This window comes from Anomaloglossus baeobatrachus, chromosome 4 (assembly GCF_048569485.1).
Source record: "Anomaloglossus baeobatrachus isolate aAnoBae1 chromosome 4, aAnoBae1.hap1, whole genome shotgun sequence".
Classification (NCBI taxonomy): domain Eukaryota; kingdom Metazoa; phylum Chordata; class Amphibia; order Anura; family Aromobatidae; genus Anomaloglossus; species Anomaloglossus baeobatrachus.
Window position 1 is genome coordinate 95,061,859 of NC_134356.1, and position 21,639 is coordinate 95,083,497.

Sequence of the window (21,639 nt, forward strand, 5' to 3'; positions counted from 1 at the left end):
TGCGAGCACTTACCTGCTCCAGGGCCCGCCTTCATCTTCCTGGCTCACGTGAGTATCTTCTTCTGACACCGGCTTCCATCGCGGTGTCCTCTGCGGCGTTCTGCTGTGAGCTCTGCATGTGAAATCCACACAGCATTGGACGCAGCACAGAGGAAGGAGCTGATTGGCGCGCCTGTGACCCCGGAAGTGCAGGCGCCGGCAGTTCCGGGGTCAATCAGCTCTCTGTGCCCGGCCGCCGCAGTTTGTCTGCATTCGCGTCTTAATTGACGCGGATATAAATAAATAAAGGTGCGCCTCTCCCCCCTCCGAAAATACAGCGGATTTAATGAATGTATAAAAAAAATAATTTTTTTTTCTTACTGCTAGAAGGTGCCGCCCCCTGCATCCTGCCGCCCTAGGCACGGGACCACGGGTGCCTAATGGTAAATACGGCCCTGGGTGAAGGGGTTAAAAACAATCATGATTTGGTCTTGCAAATCACTGCATGAGCTCAGGAATACTTCCAGAAATTGCTGTCTGTGAACACAATTCATCGTGTAAGCCACAAATACAAGTTAAAGCTCAATCATGTAAAGAAGAAGCCATATGTGCTAACAACCAGAAATGCTGCTGTTTTGTCTGGGCCAAACCTCATTAAATATGGATTGCGGCAAATTGGAAAACTGTTCTGTGGTCAGATGTAGAGATTAGGGAACCTGAGGTTTGGGTTCGGAAACCGACTATCAAAAAAACAAAGTTCAGGTTCAAAGGTCGAGTGAGTTAAGAGTTCAAACCCCTCAAGCGAGCAGCACTGTGCTTGGGTATGAGTGATGCTCAACCCTGTGCAAGCTACTTGCAGTGTTTGAACTTGGGGTAAAATTAGCATGATCAGATGTAGTGTGCACACACACAAAAAAAAATACCCAATTACAGACTTCCATTAAGGTTCAGATCAAGTCGGGGTCACAATTCGACCTTTATCTAAGGTTTTACTCTTCCCTCAGAACTGAACCTCCAAAGGTTCGCTCATCTCTAATCAGTTGAATCAAAATTTGAAATTCTTTGTGCAAACCATGGTTTCTGTACTCTGCAGATTTGAGGAAAGGGACCATCCAGCTTGTTATCAGCATATAATACAAAAGTCTGCATTTCTGATGGTATGGGTTTGCATTAGTGACTATGGCAGGGCCAGCTTAAACATCTTGAAACGTACGCTCAATGCGGAGTATTTATGTTGGATTTAGAACAAAATACGCTCCCATTCAGTCCACATATCTTTCAAGGAAAGCTTTGCATATTTCTACAAATAAAGCTAAAACAAATAATGTACCCATCACAACAGCTTGATTTTGCAGAAGAAGGGTTTGGGTGTGTGGTGAACTGACATGTAGTCCAGACCTTTCACCAATAGAAAACATTAGATGAATCATGAAACAAAAAAATCCAGCAAAGAAGACTGGACTGTCGAGCAGTGTTGCTGCCATTAATCTCTAAATGAATTAGTTCTTAAATGAATTAGAAAAATGTCTTTCCTTCAACTTCAGATGTGTGATCTATGTTCTTTCGGGAATATAAAATGTCTATATGGGATTTCCAAATCATTGCATTGTTTACATTTTACACATCATCCCAATCATTTTGCAATGGGGTTTGGAGTTGATAACTCACCATCTCTACAATTGTAGTTTGTAAATAAGAGTTTGCGCTGGAAAATGCAAAATGGGTAACAACTGATTTTTAGTTTCCTATAAATTCTAGATCATAACATAAATCTCAAGTTAAAAATGTGGGTGATTTTATTAAAGCGTGAAAAAGAGTGGTAGAAGATAGGGACAGCTTATAAGAATTCTGGAATCCAAATAATATTATAGGTATATTTGCTATTGTGATATGATTTAAAAAAAAAAAATAGAGATATAAAGATGCTACATTAAAAATATTTGTATTAAGGGGTATTGTGATGTTATGAAATTTGTCTTGTTAGACATCATGAAAATAAACTTGTTCTCAATTGACTGGCTTTTTCTATCTGCTTTAATTCACCTGCTATTAGAGTTTTTATCTTACATAGTGTACAGCTTGTAGCCAAGGAAATCGGCCACCAGAGACTCGATTATTCTCAGTGGTTACATTCAAGACTAAGGGGTTAACTCCTGACATGCTAGCCATCCCTCTCCAGCTAATTTATTTTTATATAAACATTAAATGCTGATTTTCCTAACTGTCCCTGACTTATCGGTCCTGCGAAAATCATGATCCACTGCCCCATCATAGGCTTCTACGATCAGCAGTATCAAGAGCAGTTATCCTAATCATTGCAATCAATTTCACAGTTATGTGCTTGATCAAAAGCTATGGTATCCCTACATGTACAGTATAAAAACATTGTAGACCTTAAAACACCATTCCAGTGGAATTATTTCAGCACCAGAGTGGTGCTTTAAAGAAAAGTCTCCTGCATTTAGTGTTATGCTCACCCTCCGGCATTTAAATATTTTTTAAGCGTAGCTCCGGTCCTGTGGTGCCATCTTGTGACTGTAACTTCTGACTGGTAGGAAATAAGATGCTACGTCACAAGCTCCCAGTGTACGTCTATGAGAGCCAGAAAGAGGCCAGAAGGAGGCTCTCATAGAGATGTATTGGGACAGACCAGAGCGATGGCGAAAGAAGATAAGGCTGCCGGAAGATGAGTATAATATAGGAGTCAGGGAACTTAGATAAAAAGCACCAAATATGCTGCTGAACATGAAAGCTCGGAGTAACCCTTGAAATATCGTAAGTACTCTTTCTACCTTTTCTCCATACCCTGAATCCAAGTTATCAATGTGCAAGGATATAAATATGCATATGCTTACACTCTAGAAAGTGTTATTACTCTTTCAATGCATAATGAAAATGTAACATACCCTGTGCTCATCATCCAGTAGGCGATATACATTGTTTTTAAAAACTCTTGCTTTGATGCCAGCTCGGTCTAATTGGAGCGGAGGAATCTCTTTAAAAAATGTTATGCTTTCATCTTCCTCATGTAAGTCATTATATATTTTGCAGCTTAATGGCATTAAGAGATACAACTTCAAAGTTTCTGGAAACCTCAATAAATTGTTGTTTTCTTCATTGAATCGCTTTACCAAACGATTTAAAGCTATAAAACAAATGTGCAATAATCAGATGAAAAGTTAAGAGGCATTGGAAGTTGAGATGAATTATATACTGTAAAGGTTAATATACAGCAACTGATAATCATTTTCTTTTACACCTCAGCCATTGGGTATTATTTGCCAAAAGTCAAATACAGTCATTAAAAATACTAAATATGCTCTCTTTGAATTCAATGGTTTTACTTATGAGGAAATAATTACAAAGGATATACAACGTGTGCAATATGTATTAAGCCTGTTAACAATTTTATAATTAAATTTATTTTTAAAGCTGCGGTTGACATTAATTTCTCACCAGATGTCAGTAACAACCCATCTAAACCACACAAGCAAAGAAATCAAACCATAGATGTCTATAAATGTAGTGATGTGTGATAATGAGAAATTATTCCAGAAAAAAGTATTAGTTACTTAAATTTAGTTAATTCTTCATACACAAGCCTTTGTTGGTGATGACAGTTTCAAGATACCTCATATATGGAGAAACTATTTGCATGCATTGCTTGTTATTTTGGTCCATTCTTCCACACAAGCACTAGTCAAATTTTAATGGTACAGTGGACTCCTATGAAGCCATCTATTCAGAACTAAAGCTTGGTCCAAATTAGGCCACATGTAATGGGGCAGAGATCCCCAGCACACCAGCAAATTTATGCTAAAATAGCGAAAAAAGAAAAGGTGCTGTCATAACCCAGTCAAGAACCAGCCCTCAAGCCAATTAAAATGCTGTGGTGGAACATGACATGTAATGTAAACCTACTTCCTATGTCTTGTCCATACCTTTGGTGTGGGCTTGCAAGCTAAGCTCGGATATTTTCCAACAGAAGATAGCTGAAGTATTCAGCCATCATCTGCTTCTAACAGCTGCATGTGTAGTGATGCTCCATCTGTGGCTGGTAACATGTTAAATGCAATCTCTGACAGAGGCATTTTACACACTCCGGCAGGGGGGGGGGTATTCCACGTGCCTAGCGATGTGCCCGTGCTTTGTTAATGGGGTGCTAGAGGGTTGCCATGACAGTTGGGGCTATGCTGAAGACCCCCGTGCCTGTCATTATGATTCTCCTGTGAAACCAGCAACTAGCTAGCATTCCTAGAGGACCATGGGTTTAGTGATACATAGCAGTAAAAGTGCACTGCTATGTATAGCACAAATGATCAGATGATTGCAAGTTCAAGTCCCCTAAAAGAACTAACAAATACAGAAAAAAGTGAAAAAAGGTTATTTAAAAAAATTACAGACGTTCAAATAAAAAAAAATTAACAAAAACAAAAATTCCTAAAAGTTAAAAATTTTATTCAATATATTTAAAAACTCAATAAGTAGATGTGAGGAGAGCTCTCCAAAAAAACAGGCGAAAAGGAACAAAAAAAGTGAGATAAGCAAGGATCTTGGTAAACCTGAAGGACCCTACTGTTGTCCCTACAGTCTCATCCTACCTTGCCGCGGAGGTTGGCACCCTAATAAACCGCAATTGGCGCCCCCGCTCACCGATGACTCACCCTTAAAGACCATGATGAGTCCCTAAACTGGATCCTATCAGAAATTATCCTCAAAACCAAGTCTGATCAAATAAGTTTTAATAACCAGGCTCAAAAGAGATAACAACGGTGGTGTCCACTATTAATAGGCCATGCTAGATCCTAATAGATACCGCATGCAACAACAAATCAAAATGTCAGGGCTACTGGTGTGCACCACAGCGCCCCACAAAAATGAATTAAAGAGCCCACAATATAGGTTATAAAAACAAAACAAAGATTAGAAAAAATGAAGAGAAAAGCCAAAAATGTAGATGTCATCATTCACAAGTCAACCTCAAAGCGTTTCTCCTGTGTTTCAGGTTCATCAGGAGGCCTGATTGGGGTATAGATGTCCCTGGAAATCCTTGCTTATCTCACTTTTTTTGGTCCTTTTCTCCTGTTTTTTGGAGTGCTCATCTCACATCTACTTATTGAGTTTTTAAATATATTAAATACAATTTGTAACTTTTAAGAATTTTTATTTTTGTTAATTTCCATTGGGATTCCTCCTATATCCTTGATTGTTAGCCAACTAGAAGTTCAAATCACCCACCTTTTGCCCATTAAAAAAAAAGCAATAAAAAATCCACATATTTCATATTGCTGCATTTGAGCCCAATATATCAACATCTAAAATAAATTAATCCGATCTGTAAATGACGTAATGAGAAAATGAGATTGAAATTTAATTTTTGGCCGCAATAAAAATTGCAATTAAAAGCAATAAGAGGCAAACAATACATCGTATCTACCCCAAGATTGTATCAGATAAACGTCTGCTCAGGACACAAAAAATAAGCCCTCACACAGTCACATATCCGAAAAATGTAAAACGTTATGGATCTCGGAAAATGGTGACACAAGCAAAATTGCTTTTTTTTTTTTTTTTACAAACGTCCGCATTTTTTTCATCAGTTAAAAAAAACTATATATGTTTCATATCTGCATACTCGTACTGACCTTGAGAATAATTTTGCATGTACACTGTGGTAGAATGAATGGTGTCATTCAAGAGTACAACTTGTGCTGCCAAGTACAATGCCCCCATGAACTCTCCGCCAGTGACTGTGCAGGGCCGCCAGTTTCTAAATCGGTGAGGCCAGCACTGCACTTTCAATTGTGTGCCTGCTGGTGCCCCATATACTTTAGATCATCAGCCAAATTTGTTGATATTAGCCAACATTAGCCTAATATTTATGGGGGCCTTTTCCCACTGAACTGTATCAGACCTAAAGACTAACGGGGGCTTTACACGCTGCGACATCGCTAGCGATGTCGCTAGCGTTCGCACCCACCCTTGTCATTTGTACATCACGGGCAAATCGCTGCCCGTGGTGGACAAAATCACTAGTACCCATCACACATACTTACCTTCCTAACGACCAGATGTGTGTCATGAATTCCGTGACCCCAACGACATCTCGTTAGCGATGTCGTTGCGTGTAACAGGGCCTTAAGACCTCGATTCATCCTTTACTATTTATTGTCTTATTTTTTTGTCTTGAGGTATTCGTTAACATTTATTGCGTCAAATTCATCAGACTTGAGCACACAGGTTATGAATTTAGTGCAAAGTCAAAAAATGGGCTCCTTTCCTGTGATGAACCGTTTTTTACCACTTTTTGAGCAAAAAACAATTTATTTTTCAAAATGTCACAAAAGGTGCAACATTGGAAAAGCAAGAATAAAACTCCATGAGAGGGCAACTGAAGTAGAGTTTCATCGAACTTTGCAACTTTTTAAAAAAGCACAATTGATGAACTATATAGGATCATTACTTACCTTCTAAAAAGTGGAAAAGAACCAAAAAAGCAGGAGAGCACACATAAAATAGACTTAAACAAGGTGCAAATGGAATAAGGAATTGGGTTAAAACAAAATAAAAGTAAAAAAACCACACAAAACTAGACAAAAAAACGAGCAGAAAGGCAGTCATGATCATAATCCAGATGTTTCGCAAGACTAGATAAGGTTAGATAATATGTTAATCTTAATTTTACTATATACCAGGTCAGCCATCACAGCATATTACATAAGGTTTCCTTACCTGGCAAGACAAACTTTAAATATCCAACATAATAGGACCATGCAAGGCCCTGAGCCACATTCAATTTCTTCGTTTCACTTATTTCAGATATCGTAGCCGGTGTTGGGTCCTACAGGAAAAGACGTTATTAGTACTATTACAACTTTATGATCTATGCATTACTGACAAGTTTAACTGATTTTTGTGGTGTTCTTTACACCTTACATATCACATACATTACTCCAATGGATTATCTGCAATATTAGCAATTTTTTAGCCAGCTGTCGTGAATTATGGTGCTAAGGAAACTAATGGAAGGAAGGGATGGGCAGATCCACGCACAGTGTCCTTCCTGTTCAGAGCTGATGCCTTTAAGTTGACTAACTTAAAAAGCTACTGAACACTAATCTAATGTCACAATGTCACCAATGACACATAAATACTAAAGCTATTTTCCGATGACACCCGCAATATGGGTGTCTATGGTTTGGGCGCAATACCATGAGTTCATGTTGTTACAGTGAGCCAGATGTTGATCACCAAAGGATCCTTAGGGCAATAAAAATGTTAATATTACATCCATGTGAAACTGGTATAATGCGATCACTTTAGACCCGCAACACACATCCGTTTTTTTTGTACATGTGCGGTACGTATTTGCACGTACCGGAGACACGTACACACGGAGACCCATGTTATTCAATGGTAGATGGCGCACACACGTAAAATCACACAAAACGTGTGTCCGTGTGATAAGTACGGGTGTGCGCTTTTCTGCAAGGACGACAAGTCCGATTTTTGCCGGCCGCCCGCAGGCACGGACCCGCTAAAGTCTATGGGTCCGTGCCTGCACGGACCGCACACAGAGTATGTCCGTGTTCAGCACGTTTCGTGCGTGTGTGTTTTTACACTAGCGATCTTATTTTTATTTTTTTAAATTAAATTCAGTATACTTACCTTTTTTTCTGCTGTTCTCAGTCATACTTACATTGGCGCTCGGTTTTTTCTTCCCTCGGCTCATACCGCTCCCCGATCACCAGCGCAGCGAGGAACAGCTGTGCAGAGAATACGTGGCAACAATTACTTTGAATATGCTGGCCGCTCATTAATCAATCTCATATTCCCTGCTTTCCCCACCCACAGACACCTGTGATTGGTTGCAGTCAGACACGCCCCCCACGCTGAGTGACAGGTGTCTCACTGCACCCAATCACAGCAGCCGGTGGGCGTGTCTATACTGTGCAGTAAAATAAATAAATAAATAAATAATTTTAAAAAACGGCGTGCGGTCCCCCCCAATTTTAATACCAGCCAGATAAAGCCATATGGTTGAAGGCTGGTATTCTCAAGATGGGGAGCCCCACGTTATGGGGAGTCCCCCAGCCTAACAATATCAGTCAGCAGCCGCCCAGAATTACCGCCTACATTATATGCGACAGTTCTGGGACTGTACCCGGCTCTTCCCGATTTGCCCTGGTGCATTGGCATTCGGGGTAATAAGGAGTTTTTAGCAGCCCATAGTTGCCAATAAGTCCTAGATTAATCATGTCAGGCGTCTCCCCGAGATACCTTCCATGATTAATCTGTAAATTACAGTAAATAAACACACACACCCGAACAATCCTCTACTAGAAAAAAAAACACTAACAAATTGCCTTGTTCACCAATTTTATAAGCCCGAAAAAGCCCTCCATGTCCGGCGTAATCCAGGATGGTCCAGCGTCGCATCCAGCTGTGCTGCATGAAGGTGACCGGAGCTGCAGAAGACACCGCCGCTCCTGTCAGCTCCACGCAGCTAATGAAGGGAATAGCGCGATCAGCTGTATTCAGCGTTGGCCGCGAGTAACCTCAGTGACAGTCATCACCAAGGCTTTTGTAGGAAGTATTAACTAAAGTTCAGTAGAGGTGCTCAATACTTTTCCCCTATGTCATTTCCCATTATTACACATCACTAAATTATTGGACATCCATGGTTTGATTTTTTTGCCTGTGTGAATGGGATGGGTTGTTACTGACATCTGGGGAGAAATTCATGTCAATAGTACATTTGGAAATATATTTAAATTTGAATATTGATGACATATTCAATACTTATTTCACTTATCTAAAGTGTGTTGGAGATCATTTTCCATTAGGAATGGGCTAAGACTCCTCAGGAACCACTACCAGAAGCTGGTGTATGTCTATGCATCATGATTGCAGCAGATCATAACAGCCAAAGGGTGCTCTAATAAGTACCAAAGACAACTGTCATGAAGGGATTGAATAGCTCTAAAGCGGGCTTTACACACAGCGACATCGCTAGCGATGTCGCTGGTGACAGCACCGGCCCCCGTCAGTTGTGCGTCACAGGCAAATCGCTGCCCATGGCGCACAACATCACTAGGAACAGTCACACATACTTACCTGCCTAGCGACATCGCTGTGGCCGGCGAACCGCCTCTTTTCTAAGGGGGCAGTTCGTGCGGCATCACAGCAGCGTCACTAAGCGGCCGCCTAATAGAAGCGGAGGGGCGGAGATGAGCGGGCCGAACATCCCGCCCACCTCCTTCCTTCTTCATTGCAGGCGGCCGCAGGTAAGATGATGTTCCTCGTTCCTGCGGTGTCACATATAGCGATGTGTGCTGTTGCAGGAACGACGAACAACCTGCATCCTGCAACGATAATCGGGATTAGAACGACCGGACAACGATCAACAATTAGGTGAGTAATTTTGATTATTTATTAAATTTGGTTAACGGTCGTTCGTGCGTTTCACACGCAACAACGTCGCTAAGGAGGCCGGATGTGCGTCACGAATTCCGTGACCCCAACGACATCTCGTTAGTGATGTTGTTGCGTGTAAAGCCCGCTTAAGACTCAGTAGCCATTAAAAGAGGCAGTTGGTGCCAAAATGGCAGAAAGTTTCTAAATTTTGCTAATAAATACTATTTGAAATTAGGGTTGAATACAATTTATTGCAACTGGTCTTATTAAAAAGTAAAGCCATATTTTAAAGGTCTGATTTGTATATCCTCATGGTTGTTGTATTCTGTGAGCCCCAATGGTGAAAATACATGTTTAACTATGGAAGACTTATAGGAGAAACATGATTAAAATACTGTACAGAATTGTGTATATTTATATTATCATTCAAGATAATAACTACACTGTAAGTGGAAAATTAACATGAGAATATTAATAATAATATTTATTTACTTATATAGCGTAATTCCATAGCGCTTTACATACATCAGCAACACCGTCCCCAATGGGTCTTACAATCTAAATTTCCTGTCTGTATGTCTTTGGAGTGTGGGAAGAAAACGGAGAATCTAGAGGAAACCCACCCAAACAAGAGGAGGATATACAGTACAAACTCCTTGCAGATGTTGTCCTTGGTGGGATTTGAACCTAAGATGCTAGCACTACAAAGCAACAATGGTAACCACTGAGCCACCGTGCCACCATGCTGCCCCTAGGTTTACTGTCAATGATAGCAAAGAGATACAGTCATATGAAAAGGTTTGGGCACCCCTATTAATGTTAACTTTTTTTCTTTATAACAATTTGGGTTTTTGCAACAGCTATTTCAGTTTCATATATCTAATAACTGATGGACTGAGTAATATTTCTGGATTGAAATGAGGTTTATTTTACTAACAGAAAATGTGCAATCCGTATTTAAACAAAATTTGACCGGTGCAAAAGTATGGGCACCCTTATCAATTTCTTGATTTGAACACTCCTAACTACTTTTTACTGACTTACTAAACCACTAAATTGGTTATGTAACCTCATTGAGCTTTGAACTTCATAGGCAGGTGTATCCAATCATGAGAAAAGGTATTTAAGGTGGCCACTTGCAAGTTGTTCTCCTATTTGAATCTCCTATGAAGAGTGGCATCATGGGCTCCTCAAAACAACTCTCAAATGATCTGAAAACAAAGATTATTCAACATAGTTGTTCAGGGGAAGGATACAAAAAGTTGTCTCAGAGATTTAACCTGTCAGTTTCCACTGTGAGGAACATAGTAAGGAAATGGAAGAACACAGGTACAGTTTTTGTTAAGCCCAGAAGTGGCAGGCCAAGAAAAATATCAGAAAGGCAGAGAAGAAGAATGGTGAGAACAGTCAAGGAAAATCCACAGACCACCTCCAAAGACCTGCAGCACCATCTTGCTGCAGATGGTGTCAACAATACAGCGCACGTTGGACAAGGAGAAGCTGTATGGGAGAGTGATGCGAAAGAAGCCGTTTCTGCAAGCACGCCACAAACAGAGTCGCCTGAGGTATGCAAAAGCACATTTGGACAAGCCAGTTACATTTTGGAAGAAGGTCCTGTGGACTGATGAAACAAATATTGAGTTGTTTGGTCATATAAAAAGGCGTTATGCATGGAGGCAAAAAAACACGGCATTCCAAGAAAAGCACTTGCTACCCACAGTAAAATTTGGTGGAGGTTCCATCATGCTTTGGGGCTGTGTGGCCAATGCCAGCACCGGGAATCTTGTTAAAGTTGAGGGTCGCATGGATTCAACTCAGTATCAGCAGATTCTTGACAATAATGTGCAAGAATCAGTGACGAAGTTGAAGTTACGCAGGGGATGGATATTTCAGCAAGACAATGATCCAAAAACACCACTCCAAATCTACTCAGGCATTCATGCAGAGGAACAATTACAATGTTCTGGAATGGCCATCCCAGTCCCCAGACCTGAATATCATTGAAAATCTGTGGGATGATTTGAAGCGTGCTGTCCATGCTCGGCGACCATCAAACTTAACTGAACTGGAATTGTTTTGTAAACAGGAATGGTCAAATATACCTTCATCCAGGATCCAGGAACCCATTAAAAGCTACAGGAAGCGACTAGAGGCTGTTATTTTTGCAAAAGGAGGATCTACAAAAAATTAATGTCACTTTTATGTTGAGGTGCCCATACTTTTGCACCGGTCAAATTTTGTTTAAATGCAGATTGCACATTTTCTGTTAGTATAATAAACCTCATTTCAATCCAGAAAGATTACTCAGTCCATCAGTTATTAGATATATGAAAATGAAATAGCTGTTGCAAAAACCCAAATTGTTATAAAGAAAAAAAGTTAACATCAATAGGGGTGCCCAAACTTTTTCATATGACTGTAGGAGATAATTCAGAATAGAACATATATCTAAACATTTTTTAACTGTGGCATGTTCTTCGCTTCTCTTCCACATTGGATACACCTGGAATGTCATTTGTTGTAGCTTCGAAAAGAAAATTAGCCACAACAGCTCAAAAAATGTTGTGCTAATTGGCAAAAAAAACAACAAAAAAAACAATCCATCTTACTGTATATCATAGTTATGAACCTCCTGTATTAATAGAATCATAGAATGGTAGCGTTGGAAGGGACCTCAAGGGCCATCGGGTCCAACCCCCTGCGAATGCAGGCTTTCCTAAATCATCCCACCTATATGTTTATCCACTTTCACTTGAAGATTTCCATTGGTGGAGAGCTCACCACCTCCCATGGTAGCCTGTTCCACTCCCTGACTGCCCTCACTGTCAGAAAGTATTTCCTAATGTCTAACTTGAATCTCCTTCCTTTCAGTTTCATCCCATTGCTTCTTGTACTTCCTTGTGCTAATGAGAATAGGGTTTTTCCCTCTGCACTGTGACTACCTTTCAGATATTTGTAGACCGCTATTAAGTCTCCTCTAAGCATTCTCTTTTTAAACTAAACACCCCTAGTTCTTTTAGCCGTTCTTCATATGACATGGTTTGCAGACCTTCTACCATCTTGATTGCTCTTTCTTGCTCAAATATATCGATGTCTTTCTTGAATTGGAGTGCAAAGAACTGTACACAGTATTCCAGGTGGGGTCTGACCAGGGCAGAGTATAAGGGAATAATTACCTCTCTTGATCTAGATTCAATGCTTGTCTTGATACATCCCAGAATTTTGTTGGCCTTTTTAGCTGCAGCTCCGCACTGTTGGCTCATGTTGAATCTGGGATCCACTATTATGCCCAAGTCCCAAGAATAAGGAAAGCACTACACCTTCTCCGGCTCATGACGATGACTGGCTTTCATAGGCCTAACCTCAAATTCTCACCTTTCCCTAGACAGCTATGATTACATAATTACACTCATTAGTGATTCCCTCCCTCTACTGAGCCCTGAAAAGAGATATCATCCAGTCCTATTCAGTTGGGTTTGTCTCTTCCTGTGGTACAGACTCCTGCTTATTTTGGGGTCTTAATGAATGCTTTGCTTGGTGCTCTAAACCTGATCTCTTATAAATGTACATCATTAGCCTACATTACATGTTGCCCACCAGGAAAGATTTCAAAATGTAAAAGTGGAAATGTTCTCCACCCAACTGGATGGCCCTGTTGGCGATAGGGTCTGTTAAAAGTAAGGGGTCATCATATGTATATTATACTAAAATACCATTATAACATCTATGCATATAAGACTATCCATAATAATGATGTTTAGCAAGGGACAAATAACGTAAATTGTTACATACCTGAAGTCCAAAACACCTGCATAGAAAATTACAGAGAAACAATAACACCACATTCATCATTACTGGCAACGGCTCCTCTTTGTGAAGAATGAAGCAGAAAATGGCAGTAAAGATCATAAAAAATATGTTCCTGGAGCCAACGCTTGCTTGGAATGCCTTAAGGTATTCTCCATTGTACCTTTAAAAAAATCAAAAATTTAAATTTTATTTTATTATTACTATGTTCTCTCAATTTCCGCAAAGTCTCTAGTACTTACAACCCTTCAGTAATGTGCCAAGTTGGAGGAATAAAGTACTGTGCAAAAGTTTTAGGCAGCTGTGGCAAAAAAAATATATATATAAATTTGAGGAAGCCGTTAATTTATTATTTTCAGAAAAAAAAGCAAAATGTACGTTGCGGTTTCTACAGTCTAGGGAACGGTGTATTTTTATTGATGCACATGGGTAAGGTGTAGATTCTATAAATATGTATTTGAATCTCAGATAACTTAGGCACATGCCCTTTATATGAGGCATAGTTTTACATATAGGAGCAATTTACTCTTTAGGCGCATTCTGCCTCTGTTTATGCATATTTGTCAACTTTTGACAGCTATATCTTTGCATTTCCCCTTTCCCCATAATGTATACTTACACAGCATTATTTGTCCTCTTTTACATAGTCTTATAGTTGATATATGAATAAATTTGTCTTGCATTGTATACTCCTTGTTCTTCGTTTTTTTATATCAAGTTGTCTCTTCAGGGAGGAAGAAGACGAACTCTAGTGCCACCTATTGGAAGTAGCAATGCTAAAAGTGAAAAGTGGCCCTTAAATGAGCCTTTTCATATGACCTAGGATTTATGTCAGATTAGAACCTCAATTTGCAGACACGGTGTTTCGAGTGATTGCCCCTCGTCGGTGCAAAGTACGAGGTCTGAGCTGGCTGAATGAGAAGTTATAGTGGGGTCTAAGGGGAAAACTTTTTTCCCTGTGGATACCTGACAAAACAATCTGTCTGCCAGTGAGGAGTCTTATAGCTGCCATGCTCCTCTGTGAAATATATCAAGACAAACACCTGTGTCTTGGTATTAAGACTTTTAGTTTTTCTGTGCACAGCTACTTGTCTTCAGTTTCCAGATGTCTCATGGCTGCCTGTGATTTCTAGGACCCTGCTACCTGTCTGTCTGCAGCTTTTAGTACCTCCGCAATCTGTATCCAGTTTCCATTATGTCTCCTGGCTGCCTGCACCTTCCAGAACCTTGGCTACTTGTGTTCCTGAAGCTTTCAGTAACTCTGCAACTTGTCTAGGGTCTTCAGGATATCTCATGGTTGCCTATGGCTTCCAGTACCCTAGCTACCTGTCTGACTACTGCTTTCAGTATCTCTGCATCCTGTCTCTGTCCTTCACGACAGTGCTTGTCTGTCTTCTGTCCCTCAGCTATTTGTATCCTGCATGCCACACCCGTCTGCTGCACCGATGCCCGTATGCCCCCTCAGACCTTGGCCTTTGAGGATCCACCTCACTTAGTGAGCCTGATAATAAGGAAGCTGTATAACACAAAGTTCTAATAAAAGTTTAAATAATATGGAATACAATCATCTAATACACAAAACATGTCAGAAGAACCCACAAGTACTAAGTGAAAATCTTATTAAATTGCATTTTATAAACAGATCTTCTAATTCTATTTGTGTATACTTCATCTGATGATCAGATATTATAATTCAGTAACTTAGAATATAATACACAGCTACAGCACCAAAACAAAAAAGGACAGCACATATGAAACTACAGTCATTGCACATTGTCTTTCTATATAATAAAAAAGTAAGGAGACACTAAAAGTGCGGTTGGAGAGGTATGAAGAGATCCAAGAGAGGGCGAGATCTCTGACACCAAGGGAAGAGAGGATCTGTAGTAGCAGGGAGTGGTCAACAGTGTCAAAGGCTGAGGATAGGTCTAGAAGTAGGAGTACAGAGAAGTGGTTGTTAGCTTTGGCGGTAAGTAAGTCATTTGTGATTTTAGTCAGGGCAGTTTCAGTGGAATGATGTGGACGGAAGCCGGACTGTAGGTTGTCAAAGAGAGAGTTAGAGGAGAGGTGGGAGGAAAGTTCAGCATGGACGTGCTGTTCCAGGAGTTTTGAGGCAAGTGGGAGTAGCGATATGGGTCGATAGCTGGTAGTAGAGGTTGGGTCGAGGGAAGGTTTCTTTAGGATAGGTGTGACTGTTGCATGCTTAAAGGCAGAAGGGAAGGTACCAGTTGTTAGAGATAGGTTGAAGAGATGGGATAAGGCTGGAATAAGGATAGTGGTGAGGTTGGGGAGGAGGTGGGATGGGATGGGGTCAAGTGCGCATGTGGTGAGGTGTGCTTTTGAGAGAAGATGTGCAAGCTCTCCTTCGGTGATGGTGGGGAGGAAGTTTATGGGGGAGGAGCAGTGGTCTGTTATATGAAGGGGTTGTGGTGGTTCAGCAGAAAAGACTTGTCTGGTTTGGTCGATCTTTTCTTTGAAATATGTGGCAAATTCTTCTGCGGAGATGAGGGAGGTTGGAGGGGGCAGCGGTGGGCGAAGGAGGGAGGTAAAAGTGTTAAATAGCTGTTTGGGGTTGTGTGTTAAAGAGGATATGAGGTTTTTGAAGTAATTCTGTTTAGCAGAGGTAAGGGCCAAGCGAAATGTGTGAATTGTATTTTTGAATGTGGTGAAGTCTTCCTGGGAGTGCGTTTTCTTCCAGCGCCGCTCTGCGGCTCTAGACACTTGCCGTAGTTTTTTAGTGAGGCTGTTGTGCCAGGGTTGTCTATTGATTCGTCTTGCTCTGCCGTTCACAAGAGGAGCGACTGAATCAATAGCTGATGTGAGAGTGGCGTTGTAGAAAATGGTGGCACTGTTTGTGTCGTGGAGTGAAGATATGGAGGACAGCGGTAGGATAGAGTCAGAAAGGGTGTGTATGTTGATGTGTGCAAGGTTTCTGCGGGGGTGTGATACGTGCTGGACAGGGGGGGCAGGTGAGGAGGACAGGGCTGAAAAGGTCAGCAGATGGTGGTCAGATAAGGGGAGAGGGGAGGTAGTGAGGTTAGATAGAGAGCAGAGACGGGTGAAGATAAGGTCTAGTGTGTGGCCATCTTTGTGGGTGGCAGAGGCGGACAACTGAGTTAGACCAAAAGATGAGGCGAGGGAGAGGAGTTTGGAGGCTGCTGACTGGCGGGTGTCAGTAGGGATGTTGAAGTCACCCATGATGATAGTGGGGATGTCGGCAGAGAGAAAGTGTAGAAGCCAGGCAGAGAACTGGTCAATAAAGGCAGTGGTTGGGCCCGGGGGTCTGTATATGACGGCCACTTGGAGGTTGGAGGGAGAATAGATGCGGACAGAGTGCACTTCAAAGGAAGGCAGGACAAGGGAGGGTAGAGGTGGCATTGGGGTGAAGCTGCAGTTGTTAGAAAGGAGGAGGCCCACTCCTCCACCCTGTCTATTGCCAGGGCGAGGAGTGTGGGTGAAGTGGAGGCCACCGTAGCACAGCGCAGCAGGGGAGGCAGTGTTGGATGGTGTCAGCCATGTTTCGGTGAGGGCCAGAAAGGATAGACTGCTAGAGGTAAAGAGGTCGTGAATGAAGTGCAGTTTATTACAGACGGAACGGGCATTCCAGAGCGCTCCAGAGAGAGGGGGCTGCGGAGTGGCAGAGAGGGGAATGGATTTTATGTTGGAGAGGTTGCGGTAGTTACTACTAGATGGGGAGCGATAGGGGGGGTGATAAAGAGGAGTGTCCCATCTGTGGGGGTCCAGGATTGGGAGATATGTCGCCAGCAGTGAGGAGAAGTAGAGAAAGGGAGAGCAGGTGGGAGAAGGAGAGTGGACGGCCTGGTCTGCGCGATACTAGAAGCGATCTGAGGTTTAGGAGCAGGTCAGCAGATGAGAACAGGTGGGGAGGTAAGAGGGAAGGGGAGATGAATATTTGTTTGGAGAGTGCTGGGGTTTGGGGATAGCGAAGGAGAGTGAGGAGGAGTGGAGCAAAAACTGTGAGGGCATAAGTGAACATGGTGCGAATTAGGTTTTCAAGTGGGAATAAGGGGAAGGAACTAAATGCAAGTGAAAGACACACAGTTAAAGAAGTAGAATTCACCTTCTGGTCACTTCTGGGACATTTCTGGTATATTTCTGAGCACTTATGAAGCACTTGTAGAAGTACAAAGACCAAGGTACACAGACATAATGCCCTAAATATATACCAGTCTCATTACACAAGATGAACAGCAGGTGAGCAAGAGAGAAGGAAGCAGATCAAAGGGTTACAATACTTATGGAAACAAACTCACAGAAGAGAAGACAACACATAACTAATTACACAGCAGAGATAGGTCAGTTTAACATACCAATATCAGAAACAGCTTTAAGTGTGAAGACAGAACAGGAGAGTAGATTAGGATCTGTGCAGGAAATTCAGAGGGTCAATTCAAATGAACAGCTTACTGATAGCTAAGGTGGATGCATGTGTGCAAGTGAAGCATCGAGCAACAGAAGTGGTGCAAGAGATCTACTTCGATTACATAAAATCAGGCACACAGTCCACATAGAGTATATCACAAAACTGAGTACACCCCTCACATTTTTTTAAAAATTTTATCTTTTCATGGGATAGCACTGAAGATATGACACTTATACAATGTAAGGTAGTCAGTGTGTAGCTTGTATAACAGTGTAAATTTGGTGTCCTCTTAGTAACTCAACATACAGCCATTAATGTCTAAACTGCTGACAACAAAAATGAGTTCACCCGTCAGAGAAAATGGCCAAATTGTACCCAAAGTGTCAACATTTTGCGTGTCTGGAGACATCCTTGGCCAGTTCAGCATCTTTACCCTCAGATTCTTTACCAAGGCTGTGGTCATCTTGGAGAAATGTTTGGGGTCGTTATGTTGAATACTGCCCTGCGGCCTAGTTTCTGCAAGGAGGAGGATCATGCTCTGCTTCAGTACATCACAGTACATGTTACCATTCATAGTTCCCTCAATGAACTGTAGCTCCCCACAGCACTCATTCAGCCCCAAACGATGACATTCCCACCACCATGCCTAACTGTAGGCAAGACACACTTGTCTTTGTACTCCTCACCTGGTTTCTGCCACAAGCTTGACACTATTTAAACCAAATAAATTTATGTCGATCTCATCAGATCACAGGAGATGGTTTTAGTAATCCATGTCTTTAATCTGCTTGTCTACAGTAAACTGTTTGCGGGATTTCTTGTGCATTATCTTTAGAAGTGGCTTCATTCTGGGATCACAGCAATGCAGGCCAACATGTTGCACAGTGCGGCATATTGTCTGAGCATTGATTGGCTTACTCCCACCCTATTAACCTTTGCAGCAATGCTGGCAGCACTCATACATCTATTTGGAAAAGACAACTTATGTATATGACGCTGAGCATATGCACTCAATTTCTTTAGTCGACCATGGCGAAGCCTGATCTGAGTGGAACCTGTCTTGTTAACCCTTAAACCGCTGTATGGTCTTGGCCATCGTGCTGAAGCTCAGTTTGTCCATTTTTACTTATGTGGTGTACTTACGTTTTGTTGCCAGTGGTTTTGACATTAATGTATATATGTTGAGTTATTTAGAGGGCACACCAAATGGACACTGTTATAGGAGCTGTACACTGACTACTTTAACCCTTTTACCCCAGGGCGATTTTCTGTTTTTCATTTTTGATTTTTCCTCCCCTTCTTCTGAGAGCCACAACTTTTTTATTTTTGTTTCAATCTTGCCATATGAAAGCTTTTTTTATTGTGGGATGAGTTGTACTTTTGAATGAAACCATTAGTTTTACCTTACAAAGTGCTGGAAAATGAGGAAAAATGTAAAATGTGTAGAAATAGTGATAAAAGTGCAATTGCACGATTGTTTTGGAGTTTTTTTATTCACCATATTCACTATATAGTAAAACTGATATGTCAGTATGATGACTCAGGTACGTGTTCGTAGATACCGAACATGTATACTTTTACTTTTATCTATGGGATGAAAAGAAATTCAGAAGTTTGTCCAAAAGAAAAGTAGGGATTTTGTTGCAATTTTCCGAGACCCGTAGTATTCTCATTTTTGGGGATCTGGGGCTCAGTAATGGCCTACCTTTTGCGTCTTGAGGTGGCGTTTTTAATTATACCATTTTTGTGTAGATGCGATGTTTTGATAGCTTGTTATTGCATTTTAAAGAAATGTTGTGGAAACCAAAAAATATAAATTTTAACATTTGGAATTTTTTTTACCATGTTGTGTACCAGTCAGAATAATTGAGTTTATATTTTGACAAATCGAGCATTTCTGAATGCAGCGGTACAAAATGTGTATATTTTTTAACTGTTTTATTTTCAATGGGGCAAAATATACTTTTTAAAACTTTGTTTTTTTACATTTTTTATTAATTTTACTAGTCTTCTTAGGGGACTTTATCACTGCACAATCCGATTGCCTGCTTATTTCTGCTGATCAAAGCAGCAATGCTCTGATCAGCAGAAACGCTCATCTCCTGTGAGTGCTGGCATTCTGTCGGCTCTCACAGGAAGTGAGTCATGGCATCGTCAGGGGTCATCAACTGACCCCTCGCTACCATGGCAACACATTGACGCCCAATGATCGAGTCATGGGGCCCACAATGGTGGCGGGGAAAGATGTCATCTCTGCTGCATCCGTTTAAATTGTGCTGTCAGTGTTTGTAGTTTACAGTGTATGTAAACTTTTGATGTTGCAGAGAGTAATAAAATGCCTTAAAACATTCTCTCTTGTTATTCTGGCATTTGGTAAATATAAATTTATAATTTTGGTTCCTAATCGACCAAAAACGGGAATGGTTTATTCTGATTTCATGTCAGATAGTGAGAAAAACATGCAGATGTGTCTTTTTAGTGCATGTAAACTTCTGGTTTCATTATATATATATATATATATTCACACACACACACACACACACACACACACACACACACACACACACACACACACACTTGTGCAGGATGTATATTTATATTTTGCAGGGCACCTCCCTCTGCCCTAATTAGCAATAAACTATGTAACCATTTTGCTTTTTTGTGTGCTTCTTTTCTGCACATAAAGCATGTTTTGGCGGGAAAAAAGCAGCTGAAAAAATGCGCATTTTTATTGTGCTTTTTCACTTGCATTTTTTCCTACTTCTTTTTGTATTTTTTTTTTAGTCATGGCGATCATGGAGGTTCAGGCTCTGTACCCCCACGATAGCTGATGAGTCTCCAGCTGATGTTAAGCCAGGACCTGGCTTTCACTGCCCGGAGTGGTGCTTACGCTGTCTTTAGCAGTTAACCCCCTAAATGCTGCAATCAGTGCAATCGCAGCATTCGGAAAGCAGGGAGAGAAATAGCTTACCTGTCCCTGGTGATCGGGTCCCTGTAATGCGATTACAGGGACCCAATCACTGCCATGGTAATCCTGGGTCGTCACCATGACAACCCTGGGTTACTGAGCTATGGAGAGCCTCACACAACATGCTGTATGCATGGTGTGTGAGGCAAAGTGCTGCGCTATAATGCTCTGAAGTGATAAAGCATTGCAGGGGATTATAGAAACGCAGGAAATAAACACAGAAAAAATTGACATGCTGCTTCTTTTTTCAGCAACAAAATCTGCAAGGAAAAAAGAAGCAGCGTGTGCACAGCAAGTCAGGATTGTCATACACTTTGCTGGGATGCTTTTTCCTTGCTTTTATTGATTAAAATAAGCAAGCAAAAACGTGAAAAAAAACAGGAAAAAAAACGACACGGAAGTACATAGCCTAAATTCTATTATTATAATTGGGATTTGTCTAGGCAAAAAGCAACTCAAGCACAAAGCAGTTGATCATGGAAACTCACATAGTGGTGTTGATGGGTTCTGGAGAGTAAAAAAATCTCCAGAGCTCTGATACTAAACCCCATTAAACAGCCTTGAGCTTGACTGGAACACAGGTTGTGGAATGGACCTTCTCCGCCATCATCACCTGAACCTACAAATGCACTTATGGCTTAATGGGCACAAATTCCATAAAATTTCTCTCACAAAAGCCAATACTGTTGCATCTACAAATGGAAGGCCATATCTATAATAGCATGCATGGTTTGGGATGGGATGTCCTTCAAGCTCATATAGGTGTGGTGTCAAGTGTTCACATACTTTTGGCTATACAGTGCAAGTTCCTAATGTGTGGGGAACTATTATAAGCCAAGGTGGTACATTAGGAGCCTTGAGGAGCAAACATATGAGCGATCTGATAAAGTGTGTCACAATGCAGATAAGAAAGGAGCAAAACGAGACACCATATATAATATATTAGTTTAACTGAAATATACTGACAATTTCTTAGCTATAGCATTAAAATCTATTGAATTAAAAAGAAGAAAGTAAGCACTAAATGTGCACTACAGCACTAAAAATTCCAAACTGTACTTATTATAAAAATTTGAGATTTTTG

At 41.0% G+C, this 21,639-nt stretch overlaps 1 protein-coding gene across 1 annotated transcript in view; it reads right to left on the minus strand.

Annotated features, from left to right (window-relative positions):
- Positions 1 to 21,639, minus strand: part of STING1 (stimulator of interferon response cGAMP interactor 1) — an 88,120-nt gene that overhangs the window by 44,565 nt on the left and 21,916 nt on the right. Inside the window, exons 3-5 of the mRNA XM_075342285.1 lie at positions 13,189 to 13,366; positions 6,712 to 6,820; positions 2,886 to 3,124 (exon numbers count right to left, since the gene is read on the minus strand). Coding sequence (XP_075198400.1) covers positions 2,886 to 3,124; positions 6,712 to 6,820; positions 13,189 to 13,366 — 526 coding nt within the window. The remainder of the gene's footprint in view (positions 1 to 2,885; positions 3,125 to 6,711; positions 6,821 to 13,188; positions 13,367 to 21,639) is intronic.